Source organism: Echeneis naucrates, chromosome 4 (assembly GCF_900963305.1).
Source record: "Echeneis naucrates chromosome 4, fEcheNa1.1, whole genome shotgun sequence".
In the NCBI taxonomy this organism is placed as follows: Eukaryota; Metazoa; Chordata; class Actinopteri; order Carangiformes; family Echeneidae; genus Echeneis; species Echeneis naucrates.
In genome coordinates, this window is record NC_042514.1 from 7,997,117 (window position 1) to 8,010,081 (window position 12,965).

General features: G+C 38.7%; 1 protein-coding gene across 2 annotated transcripts in view; it reads left to right on the forward strand.

Moving 5' to 3' along the window:
* The first annotated feature begins 1,257 nt into the window (after positions 1-1,257).
* polrmt (polymerase (RNA) mitochondrial (DNA directed)) overlaps positions 1,258-12,965 on the forward strand; it is a 34,212-nt gene continuing 22,504 nt past the window's right edge. The window contains exons 1-9 of one of the 2 annotated variants that reach the window (XM_029499943.1): positions 1,258-1,423; positions 1,933-2,031; positions 2,701-3,467; positions 3,696-3,829; positions 7,196-7,382; positions 9,720-9,869; positions 10,861-11,028; positions 11,487-11,657; positions 12,201-12,440. In XM_029499943.1, the coding sequence (XP_029355803.1) occupies positions 1,282-1,423; positions 1,933-2,031; positions 2,701-3,467; positions 3,696-3,829; positions 7,196-7,382; positions 9,720-9,869; positions 10,861-11,028; positions 11,487-11,657; positions 12,201-12,440 (2,058 nt within the window). In that variant the 5' untranslated portion in view covers positions 1,258-1,281. Of the gene's footprint in view, positions 1,424-1,932; positions 2,032-2,584; positions 2,589-2,700; positions 3,468-3,695; positions 3,830-7,195; positions 7,383-9,719; positions 9,870-10,860; positions 11,029-11,486; positions 11,658-12,200; positions 12,441-12,965 lie in introns of those variants that run through there. The other variant, XM_029499944.1, reaches the window with a different exon arrangement.

Genomic DNA, 12,965 nt, shown 5'->3' on the forward strand with positions numbered 1-12,965 from the left:
AGCGGCAGACACCCACCGCTGTGCTCTCAGCCGCTGCCTCCGCTGAGAAAAGATGTACTGCCTGGACCTCATTTCCCTCTCTGACCCCCCCCCCCCGTCTTCTCTCTCTCTTTCACTCTCTCTGTCTCTGTCAAGTAGTGCTTGTGTTAACCTCCAGCATGCCGACAAACAAAGGACCGCTAAAGTATTTAAGAACGCTTTATGGATGCATGACAAGGGGAGCCTGACACTGCTGAGGCTCAGAGAGTAACCGGGTTGTGAATGAGATCAATTCAGTTCTAATGACAATTTGGAGCTGAGTCACACTTGATTTGAACTGTATGATGTTTGAACTTCAAAAGTCAACCAGGAAAAGGAGACCATTTTTTTCCCCCCCATCAGGCTGTAACAAGTGCTTTAGTAAAGTCAGCGGGAGTGTGCTGACTTTGTGCACAACCAGCATCAGATTATATTACAAGGGTCACCTCACTTTCTTTTCTTTTCTCTTCAAATAATGGCAAAATTAAACAGGACAATAATTGCTACAATAACTGTAATTGCTATTCAAGTCCTGAGAAAACATACACATTCCATTATGTGATGTTTTAGGTTTTTACTTTAGATCGATATTGTCATTCATCACTTATAGATGGTCTATATGCAATATTGCTATAACATTGCCTGCTCTGTATTTCCCTTCAGTCTAAATTATACGAAATGGCATATTATTGACTTTAAAGTTGCATGAATGTGCATGCAACCCCTCAGAGAACCACATCTTTGTATGATGCATTAAAAGCCTGGATACTTTGGTGAAAGACATTATCACTTTGGCCCCATGTTTGACCTCTAGTCTGCCAAATGGTTAACTGTGGTGACACTGCCACCTGTAGGCCATAAATATAATTCATTGTACCTTTCAGACTACTGTGATCCATTATTTTTAACTTAAGTGAAACTGAAAAGACGTTGAGAAAAAGAACAACAAATAAAGTGTCTGTCTGTCTGTCTGCGAAATATTAAAAAGAGGAGAAAATACACTCAACCAAAAATCTACTTTGAGGTGTGTAACAGGTGTGAGTTGTATAACTACTGCTTGGTTTTAATAAGTCTCTCATTATATGCTAGATGTCTTCAAAGCAACATTTTTAAGATGTACCAGAGCGTCCGAAAGACTCGATCGATTTATCTGCGCTCCTTTAGCGAGGCCTTAAAGAGCGATTAGCTCTTCTCGCCACTAGCTTGGTCTCATTCAAGATGGCTGCCCCGTGCTGAGGAGTAACGCGGTCTTTACATGTCAACATGTCACTTCTCAGAGTTTGTGCCTTCGCCAAATGTTTGCGCCGTCGCAGTTTCTTTGAGAAGTGCGCAGTCCCGGCGTCTTTTGCGGACTCCTGTCGGCTGTGTGTGTCGGCGAGAAACGGCGCAGTCAGGCCGATATCAGGTGAGCCGAAACACCGCAACCTGTGCGGCTAATTTCGTCGAGGACTTGTATTGAAGTGTTCATGTGTCGACCTGCTAATTCCTAATTCAACATGTTAGACAAAGAAAGACCAAAAAATAAAAAAAAATAAAAAAAGCTTCCAAAAGAGTGCGGTGAAATTATTTTTTTTAATGCTCGGTGTTGACCGGCTCTGCTAAGGTGCGTTTCTTTGCTGTATTAACTTAAACTTTAATAACTGTTGGGTAACACTGCTGGCGCCCTTATAAGAAACTTGAACTGCCAGTGAATGCTCTCTTTGTGGGTATAACATATATATAATCTGAAATTGTTGCTCAACTCCAAACATCATGTATGACCTTTAAAAAAATCTATTGTCTCTTATATTTAAAGTGTATGTTTTATTATTTTTTTATAATCTATGATTCAAGATGGAGGTATATACAGGACTGCATATTTAGTAAATATTTTGCTATTCAGTTGTTTTTTTGTTTTTTGTTTTTGCTTTTCAGAGACACAGGTCAACCTTCAAAGAAGAAATGTTTCATTTGTAATTCCAAAGGCAGAAGATGCAAAGAAACGTGTCCTGGAGCAGTCTCAGCTCTTAGATGGTATGTTGTTGTGGAGGAGAGCAGTTGTTCATTCTGATGCATTTACTGCCAGTGCCACACCATGCTAAACAGCAACGTCCTGAATTACTGCATTGTCATTTTTTTGCAAATACCAGCATAGTGAGATTTTTATGTGGCTCATCTTTATGTATCCTTTTTTTTTTTTTTTTTTTAACCAGCATGTTAGACATGCCACATCTTTTAAAGTTGTACTAAGGGGGTGAAATACAGAGTAGCCATGCTGCAGCCTCCCAAAACACACCAACACATACAGACTGATTCCTTTCTCTAGGCCCACCCCAAGGTGTAACATTGTGTGTTTTTCCTGGATGCCTTGATACAGCCAGTTGCCAGCACTTTTAGATCTTCTCACATCAAACATGCTGAATGCTTAATGGCCCAAGGCTGTTGATTAAATTAAGCTCTTCAGTATCAACATTAAGTACCAAACATTAAGATATTTTTGATACTCTATGTTATCCAGAAATTTCAGTCAGTGCCAAAAAAGTATCGCTTTGAATAACCATGTGACTATTGTGCTGACAGCCTCTTAGATGGTTTAGCTCATTAGCATGTAGTGCTGTCCGTATTACAGTTTGTTAGTTAGACAATAATATTCTGCAATTCTGCTTTATTTATATTAGATGCCTTTTTATTTCTCTCTCTTAGTGCTTGAGGCCAGAATCCAGCAGCTCCAAACTGACATCGTTCTAGACGTGCAACATGCAAAAGTTCAATTTGTTAAAGTCCCACCTGCCATAAAAGATGTGCCGTTTGCAAGACAGCCCAAAAGCATCTCGAAGGAGAACGCTGACATTTCTACATCAGAAAAGACTTTTACCAAAGGAACATCTAAACCTCATTCCAGCCGCTGGATAAAAAAATTAAACGAAGAGTGGAAAAACAAACAGAAGAAAGAGAAGAATCTTCAGCAGAAAATTCTAAAAAAAATCAAAGAAAAACCAAAAGCTGAAACTAATGTTAGCAAAAGCAACACCCAGTTACACCCAAGGACCTCAACCAAAATTATATCTACCACAGCTAAAGAGACTATGCCTTTGAGTCAGCTGAGCAGGCAGTGTGGGAAATTATCTGACGAAATTCAGGTTGCAGCTACCTCAACAGCTGTCTTCAAAACTGAACCTGCCATATCACATAAAGTCTCTAAAGGGAAGTTTAAGGACTCCAAAAATCAGCCTCTTAGTAAAGAAGGCCAAAAGGAGACAACAGGAAATGACAATGCTCAGATGGACAGAGAAGAAACTGCATATGGGGACATCCAGCTGAGCATTCGCTCCTACTTGGAGGCATGCATTTTTGCAGGGGACATCGACAGGGCTCACTGTTTCCTGCTCAGTCAGCACAGAGTAATGAGTCGACGTAAACAACTGAACACCAGCATCTACAACATCATGATGAGGGTGTGGGCCAAAAAGGTGAGTTCAAATTTTTCTGATAACTGCTCTGTTTGGGTAATTGAAATCAGCTTCTTATTCATCTGAATGTGTGTCAATAAAATGTAGCAGTATTCATATTACAGACTTCTAATGAAAGAAGTCACATCCAGAATGCAGCATTTGGACAATAATTGCAATAAAAAGTGTGGCTATAAAATATGCTCTAATGCAAAATGTAATAGTCTTTCCATATTGCTGTGTTTGAAGGGGGTATTAAATCAGATTGGCCGCGTGTTTATTCTGTTAGAAGAGGCTGGTCTGAAGCCAAATGTGGCCTCCTACTGCGCTGCCCTGGAGTGCATAGGCCGCAGTCCCAGCTGCTCCCCAAAAGTCATCAATAGGTATGTGCACTCATACACACAGTCTGTGAACACACTTGTGTGTGTGTGTGTGTGTGTGTGTGTGTGTGTTATTTATGTGAAAAGATTTGTGTAGTGTTCAAAAAAAGACAATACACAGACTTATCAGCAGGTGTCACGCTTTCTTCGTGGTTCTCTTTCTTCCAGCAACAACTTTGCCAACTTTTGTCCAACCTCTTTGTATCTCTACAAGGACTTTTAATCTATGACTCTACATCAACATTGATAAATGTATGCTAATATTATGCTGTCGAGAATTCTAATATTAAGGCCTTTGTTACAAGACCACAGGAAACCTCCGGCAAAGCATTGTGTTGTATTTAATAAAATTTTGCACAGGCAACTTAGCAGGTTTGGCTTTTCTTTTCTTTTTTGACGAAAGTATTATGAATTGCCTTCTTATTTCACTGACTTTGTGTCAGCCCCATTAATAGATCTAAAATATGACATTTTGCACCCATAGGCCAGGTGGGCACAGCTCTCAGTCACATCACAAGACTGTCGCAGTCTGTTTGCCTGTTTCATGACAGCCAAAACAATCAGTTGGCCTGTTGCCCAGGCAGTGGCAGCACTTATATTGAATTTTCCTTTTTTTTTCTTGGGGGCTGACGTTAGTCTTGATTTATTATATCAGAAAGAATTACCGGGCAACCTGGTTCTCATATAGAGACTCTGATGAACGTGTACTTACATGCACGTCCTCTTTGAAATCAACTACACCGTCTGCTTTCCCTGTTCAGTAGTTGCTCCCTTCATTATGGTGTCCTACTACAAAAGCTTCTCTGATGGCCCAACCAGATATCTGTCATCAACCCTTTGAACATCATAATTTTGACTGTATCTGGACATCAGCAACCTTCTACAGCTCATGTTTTATTTGTAGCTGGAAAAATTATGCAATATTCCCATTCATGCATTCAATCTACCTCCTATGATTATTTAATTTCTCTACAGAGAATAACAGTGATATATACTGAGCTCCACTGACTCCTTAAAAAAAACTTCCTCTTTGTAGATTTTTTTTTTGTCTCCTCCTTCTCTTTCAGAATAGGGGCACAGGTTCAGTCCAGAACCTTCAGTGCTTTAGGATTGAGCTCAGTGAGATATGTCCTCTGATGGAGACAGCCTCTGCATTTGGGCACCACTAGTTTGGAAGCACATGATGGAAAATAGCTTGCTATAAATCTCATCATGTTGTAATTTTGATCAGTTGTCTGAGAGCTTCATCAGCCTTAGTCAGTCAAGTGTTGTACAAACGCACATATGTTTTCCACCATGACCGATCTTGCTCATTGTTGTTCTGCAGTGGTGTATTCGTTTCTGGCCATATACCCTCTATTTTCTGTTGCCTTTATCACTATCCTGCTTTTCTCTGTCAGTCAATTAAAATGTTGTCTGCCAGCTGCCTTTACTTTGTTGCCTCCCCTTTCATTATTTCTGACTGCTGTACTTTCTTGATATCTCATCCCCTCTGAAGTTTCTCCAGCAGCATCATTGCCCTCAATGTACCAATCCACTCCCCTCTCCTCTATCTCTCTCTCAAACACATGCACACACACATATCCACACTTACGCACACATATCCCTTTAAGTTTTCCTTTTGTAAGTGCTGTGTCCTCTAGAGCTCTTTGCTCTCTAGGGTGTAACAGGGCAGTCACCAGGCTGATTATGCACCATCGTTCAACCTCTTTGCCCTCTTTGTTCCTTTGGACCACACTGCTAGCACACAGACTAATCTTCTCTTTGTTCAATGCTCTCTCATTGACTCAGTCCAAAATTGCAAGTTGCATCACAAGAGCCCCCAAGGCATGAGGGAAAATACTAAAAAATGTTCTCTCTTTGACTGGCCTTAGAAATATTTCCAAAAATATAAATTGCTAAAAATTACTTGAATTAGCATCCGTTGTATACTTGTATGCTATAGCACACTTGGGTCTTTTTTTTTTTTTTCCCCAACAAGGCTGTTTTCGTTTTATTTCCTCATTCATTCATTTGCTGAGCCCTGCTCACTTGAGATTTGATTAACTCGGTGAAGGTTGCTGAGCCAGGGTTTCTTCCACATGGTAATTAGCATGGTGTTATTAATATCTGTGTCCAGGAAAAGGTGTGCAGGGTGAAGCACTCCCCTCCTCCGATGACAAATGGGTTTTCCTAATTTCAGTTTCTTTGGCTTAGTCCATGTAGTTCTGTTGTTAACCTTTAGGTGACAGTACAACCAAATAGGGTGTTCCGCTCCTCATTTTCTTAGGCAGGGGCTTTAGCCAACAAAGTGTGCATGTCACTAACAAGCTTTTCACCCGGAAGACATATTATATTTGCAATTTAACATGTAGCAAATACATCATCGTGTGCATGGTAGGAAATGCATATGTCATGCAGTAGTCATCCAATTAAATCATCACATTTTATGTTGCCTGAGATTCCATTTGTGTGCATAACCTTTTTGTTTGTGTGTCCTCTTTGTCAGAATGTGCAAAAAATACATTAGCAGCTTAAGTGTGTGCTTAATAAAAATATTAGTGCACTAATTACAGAAGAATAAAGAGCCATCAGAATGAAAATAAGTCACTGACCCTCTTAGGCATCATATATCAAACTGAGTAATGGAATAAGTTATTATACCTCTCGTTTGTATTCTTGGGATGGACCACACATTGTCATTATTTCCATTCAGCAGTCCAGTCATGAAGCATGTGCGCTCCCTTGGAAATCTCCAGAAGATTCTGTTTAAATAAATATTTCACTTGTGTCGTCAGTGGCCGTCTGCCTCTGCCATCAAACTCATTCTGTATTATAAGCCCATCAATGGAAATACTTAAATTGATATTCTGTAACTGTCCACCAGGGTGGGGCTGACATATAGGATGATCTAATATACCCAGGAGGTTTTTTTTGTTGAAAGCTAAATAAATCAAGGACTGACAATGTTCAATGATTATCTTAGTCCAATTCCCACATCATCAGGTAGGTCACAAGGTTATGAACTGGATGGCTCCAAAGTCTTTTCCATTGTAATCACCATAATCCCTTGCATAAATGAAAATCTACCTCTGGTGTCATCTTATGGCAATATTAACATTAAATCTGTACAAGTAGATTTATGATGATGTCTTAAAGAGAGGAGCATTATAAAAATCTTAACGGGTGTAGTGCTACCCTAGGATAAATGAAAGTTCTCCACATATTTAACTTAATTGAGCCAATTCTGACATGTATTGTTACATGGTTTATGTTTTATGGGAACATAGCAGCTACAGAAAGTAGCTGTGTTCAAGTGTTAATACATGGTATATGACAAAATAAAGTTTTACAAGATGACACACAACCTGTATGTCCTTCAATATTCAGGTGTCTGCATCAGATGGAGGAGGACGGTATGTCTTTGGATGATCTGTTCACTCAATGTCTCTTTCAAGAAGATGAGAGAGACAAGGTGCTGAGGGCCGTACGTGTGATCCACCCTGACTATCAGCCCTGCCTCAAGCTGACACAAAGCCAGTGTTCTCCATCACTGGTTCAGGACTTCTACAAAAAGGTATTAACTTTGATATTTGATATGCTTGTTAAGATTGGCAAGATTAAAAATTTGATTATTTAAATCTTGCTTGTGGTATATATACTAAGTTGATATTTTGAAGCACGGATATCAGCTGATCATGATATCTTGCTATGAATCTGCAGAGAGAAATTAAATCAAGTTTTGCAAGCATTCTGTTTTCAACCAGTAATGGGACCCCTCTGGATTCAGTGACATGCCTTCTTTATGTCTTTATTGACTCTTTGCACCTTCATAGCATATAGTATTGAAGTTTCACTGAAAGGTTAGGCCCCAAAATACAGACACAGAGACGTGACGGAGAACTGAGATGGAACAGATGGAGGAAGTTTTTTGTTGAAAGCAGGAGGAGTATGCTTTAGCTTGGATTCTTGAAGTGGTAAAGGGGACAAACAGAGAACACAGACAGGGGGAGACAAACACACACTCAAGGGAAGGGAGATAATAAGAAAAACACAGGGAATAAAACAACAAACAAATGCAGCCTTGACAGGTTTCCACAACAAATTGAGACAAAACTTAAGAGCATTGTGTTCCAAACACTGAAGGTCTGTAGCCTCCTCAGGAAGTAGAGCTGTCAGATTTGTAGCATTGAAAGATGGTTGAATTTGAAAGGGCTTTAGTTTGTTTCTATGATATTATTGCTTCTGGACTGAACAGAGAAACTTGAAGTCGTTATTGTAGTCTTATCCCAGATTACGTGTTATTTTCCAGATACTTGCTGACTGGGTGGTCTCTAATTTTTCACAGAATTAAAAGTGACCACCTGTTTCATTGATGTCATCAGAGCTGATATGAGTTTACCAATAGTTAACCATCATTTAAATATCTTTGAATGATCTGAAAATAATCTCAGTGGATTTAATACTGACCATTACTATAATAGAATGCTTTTTGGTGTTTCTCTTCACAAAGATTAGTTTTGCACCATAACGTTGTTGCAGTTTTCTTAATTTAGTGGGGTTAATGTAAATATAAACTACTATGGCTTTCTTATTTAAAAAAAATAAATAAAATAAAATAAAGCAATAACGTAGGACTATAAATACAAATGTTATTTTTAAAGCATGGTCTTGTGTATTTTTTGCCAGTAAGAGCAGCAAAAACCTGGGAAAGTTGTCAAAAGACTCCTGCAAGACTGCAGAGATTTGATTGTCACCCTTACAGCCAGACAAGCACTGGCCTATTTATAGTGAGCCAACTTGGCTTTCTAATGTGTCCCCTGCTTTCCATGCTTTTTCTCTTGTCACCTCTTCTCACTTTTTTCCACCTCCCTTCCCCTCCTGATTCTCACATGATTCATTTACAGCTGTTTGTTCAATCACAATATTTTTTAGGTTCAGTTCTTGCACTATACTCACTTTGAGTTTTGGTCCTCTTTATCTTGGAGTTGGCCTAATTGTGTGACGGTAATAATAAGTAGCAGCAGTATATAAAACTTTACTTACTGACAGGTGAAACAGGTCAAAGCCTTGTGATTGTACTTCTAAGTCTGACAAGCAAGCCTAGTGCATTATCTGGCTATGACTCAGTTTATGTAATTATTGAACAGCTGTCCACAGCAGCAGGAGCATGATCAAGTTAGAATATTGTGTGTTGGTTTGAGAAGGAATTTTGATTAATCTGTAGATCAAACAAGCTGTTTACTCGGCTCTAATTTCAACTTGTCATCTGATATTATCAGGTATTCTCTCATTTGAAATTGGTCTGCATGTGTGCCTGTTTTACATATTCATCTGACATTGCTTACTTCACATTAGAGTTTACTGACTGCTGCCTTCTCTCCTGTCTACCTAGTCAAATGAATATGGACTAATTACAAAACAATTTAAATTAATTAATTGTCATCTATTTCAATAGATTTGCACAATTTTACAAATGTTTCTTTCCAAAATTATCATGTCAGCACATTTGTTGGTAGCTCTTTAAATTTCATACAGTCCACTGATAAAGAGCCATTTTGCCCATTTATTGTTCCCAAGTTGTGCTATTGTACTGTTGAAATTTTGTACCAGAGCTGCTTGAGCAATTTCTATGTCACGCTACCTTAATCTTTGCTCTGGCTGCTGTCCATGCCCAACTGTGTCTTGTCTTTTGTCTAAGAGATAATAAATGTCTACTGCATCTAAACATGCATGCAACCTTTTTATGATGTGCACAGATAATATCCAAAGATCTTATAGCCTTGACAAGTTCACCATTTCTTCTTTCTGGTAGCAGTAAATCTTTTTGTCTGGTTGGTTATTTGGCTGAATAAATATTTATTATCATTATTTTGCTTTGTGTTTGACATGTTTGTTTTTGTTTTTTTTTAAGAGGGAAAATCATCAGTATCCCAAACTGGACTTTACGAAGGAGGAGCTCAATGAACGTTTCAAACGACAGCTTGACGTGGAGCAGGCCTGCACCGTCACCATTGACTCTGTGGAAGTTGCCAAGCCTGTCACTGAAAACATGGCTAAAATGGTACACAAGTCCATCGATCATCTCTCGTTGTCTTAATGTCATCTTCAGTACAGCTTTAAGATTTATGGATCATTGATGCTAAAACTGCTAAAATAAAATGCACCATTCATAGTATTTTAGTGCACATTTCACAGTAATATATTGGTGTCAAAGTAATACACATGTTCAGTATTTACACTATAATTTTTACCTGCATTTTTCTGCTGCTGCTCCCTGTTAAAGAAAAAGCCATCTTTTCATTTGTGCTAGAAGAACATAAATTGTCTTCCTGTGGTGCAGGTTTGTCCCTTAAACCAGCAGAAAAGCCTGCTGATTGCTCCCACAATCTAAAGTGCTGGCACAGAATACAGAATACAGACAGAGTGGGTGCATATTATCTTGGCAGTAGTTGGTTTTGTTTGAAGTAATTATAGTAATATATGATCATTTGGAAACTATTAACCCACTGCCTCAAAGTTCCTCTTATTCTCTGGTGTAAAATCCGAAACAATATGCATTTAGGTCTTGCAAGTTAGAAGAAACATAAGCCTGAGGTGTACCCTCCTTTCAGAGCCGGTATTAACAGTCCAGCCTGGCTTCGTGCGAAGCAAGCAGATTCATCGTCCCTGTTGGTTAGGAAGCATTTACAGACAGACAGGGCAGAATAATAATGCATTGTAATGGAGGCCATCATCTCACCTTCCCCAATCCACACAGTGTCTTTGTTTCAGTCACTGAATAAAAACTATTTGGGGTGAATATAAAAATGTATACTTACAGTCTTGGATCAACGCATATCACAGTGCCTCCACATTCTCCATATTTCTTGTCCTTGCTGAACAAGATAGTGACCGAAAAGTCCTACCTGGAGGCTAGAGTGGAACAATGTGCTACAAATTTGAGTGTAGAGTAGGTTGTTTTGTTTTTTCATTAATGTGACCCACATTAAGATTACGTTTTCTGTTGTTTGTCAGAGACATGAGATGGATGACTTACACACATGTCCTTTCAGAGGAAGCTGTTTGCAGAGCAGCGGGCCCAGTGGCAGAAGAGCCTACTTCCGGCCCTCAGGGCGAGTAAGATGAACCTGGCAAAGACCAACACCAGGGACTACAAGCTTAACCTTTACCCCTTCCTCTGTCTAATGGATGATACAGAGTATGTTGACATCATGATACAGGTAATACAACCCACCTACTGTTTGACAAAATGCCAGAAATCAAGGATTTAGAAAAGGATTGTCTACATTTGAATCAAACACATGACTGATGACAGATATATTTTGCTGCAACATAAGAAAAGGAAAAAAAAGAAATTGTTTTCCCAACATTACTGATCACCCGATCAGTCTAGAAAAACACAAATATTGACATAGACAACACCTGCAAAAGCATTAGGTTTTATCTTTGACAGCAAAGAGGAGCATGCTTTGATCAGATACCTTTGGTTCCTACATGGACAGATTCACAGGGCATGATGTGACTTTTGAAATGACTCTTTTCCCTTTGATTTCCCTTCTGACTGAAGGATTACGCTTTTTTTATTAAACTAAACCAGAGCTGCCAAAAGCTTCAAACAGCCTTTTGCAGCTGTTTCTACCTGTTTGACTTGTTGAACTGTGTCCTGCTCTTCCTCTAGAGTGTTACTAACATGCCTCCCCGGGGAGAATCGCTGAAGATTTTAGCCGGAGATCTGGGTAACAGGGTCTTCACTAAATACTCGGTGCGACAGAAACATCGGAATCAGACAGTGGAAAAATTGGGCAACATTTACAACACGTACACAGACCTGCTGGCTAAAGATTCTAAGGTAGACAAGTGGCATCTTTCTTGTTAAATGATGATGTCTGTCTTTATTTGCACATTTGAAATTGTTGAAAAACATTTGAATCTAACACCTGTGTTACTTTGATATTTTTCACTATTTTCAGACATTTTACAGAACAATAAAATGAGAAAATCGGAAGATTAATGGATAAGGACAGTAACAGTATGCAGTATCCATCATGGTTCTTTAGACAAGAAAAGTATTTTTTTGTCACTGACAAATTTCTTTTTAATATTGACACTTTTTTTGGTACTTGCAATGTTTTTTAATATATATATATATATAAAAAAACATTGCAAGTACCAAAAAAAAAAAAAAAATATATATATATATATAATGATATATATAATCATATTGATATTATTTATGTTTAGCTAGCTATTACCAACAGTAATTGGTTGTTTTTTTTAGTAAAAAAATTTAAATGAGAAAATGCAAAAAAAATTTCATGTTTTCCATGTATAACAGTTTGTTTTTTTTTTCCCCCCCAATAGAAAAAATTACTTTTTGCACTTCTCTTTCTAGAAATATGACGTCCTTCCCAGGGAGCAGTGGTGTAAGCTGGAGATCGAGCAGGGTTCAGGGCCGATGCTACACGGTGGAGAGACAAGCTGGCCATACATATTAACCCTGGAACTGGGTACTTTCTTGGTGGATATGATGGTCAAACACCTTAAAATTAATAGCGACATCCTGAATCCGGCCTTTGACAGAAAGCTCATCCCTGTCCTCTACCACATGTACACCTTCCGTAGCACCCGACAGGTACAGTAGTGGTGTCCAGCTGTATCTTAGTTTACTCTGCATAGATATCAAAGGGAGCAAATGTTTTGCAACCCCAGAGTTGGTAGCCTTTCTGTCAAAGCAAGAGGGGTGTGCCAAAAATCGATTCATATAAGAGTTGTGATTCTCATTTACTACGATTCAGAATCGTTTTAAAATGTCCCAAAATCGATTAAAAAATAAATAAAAAGTAAAACATCGGCAGGCTGTTTTGTTTGTGGGACAACCTAACGTCACCACAGAGCCAGTCACCACAGGCAGGAGCCACATATCTTAGGAAACAGAGCATTTTGGGTCACGCAGTTCAGATTTCCCTCACACAAATTATATTCATTAGTCTTTGCATTAATTGTCAAAGTGTGAATTTATTTTAAAGTCTGTGTCCTTTTGATTGATAATCAAAATAAGGCTCATTAAGGTAGAAACAAAAAAAAAAAAACATGCACACTTGACCTTCACTTTGGGCAGGATGAGTGTCAGTCTATAGCTTGTTACCTTGAAACACTC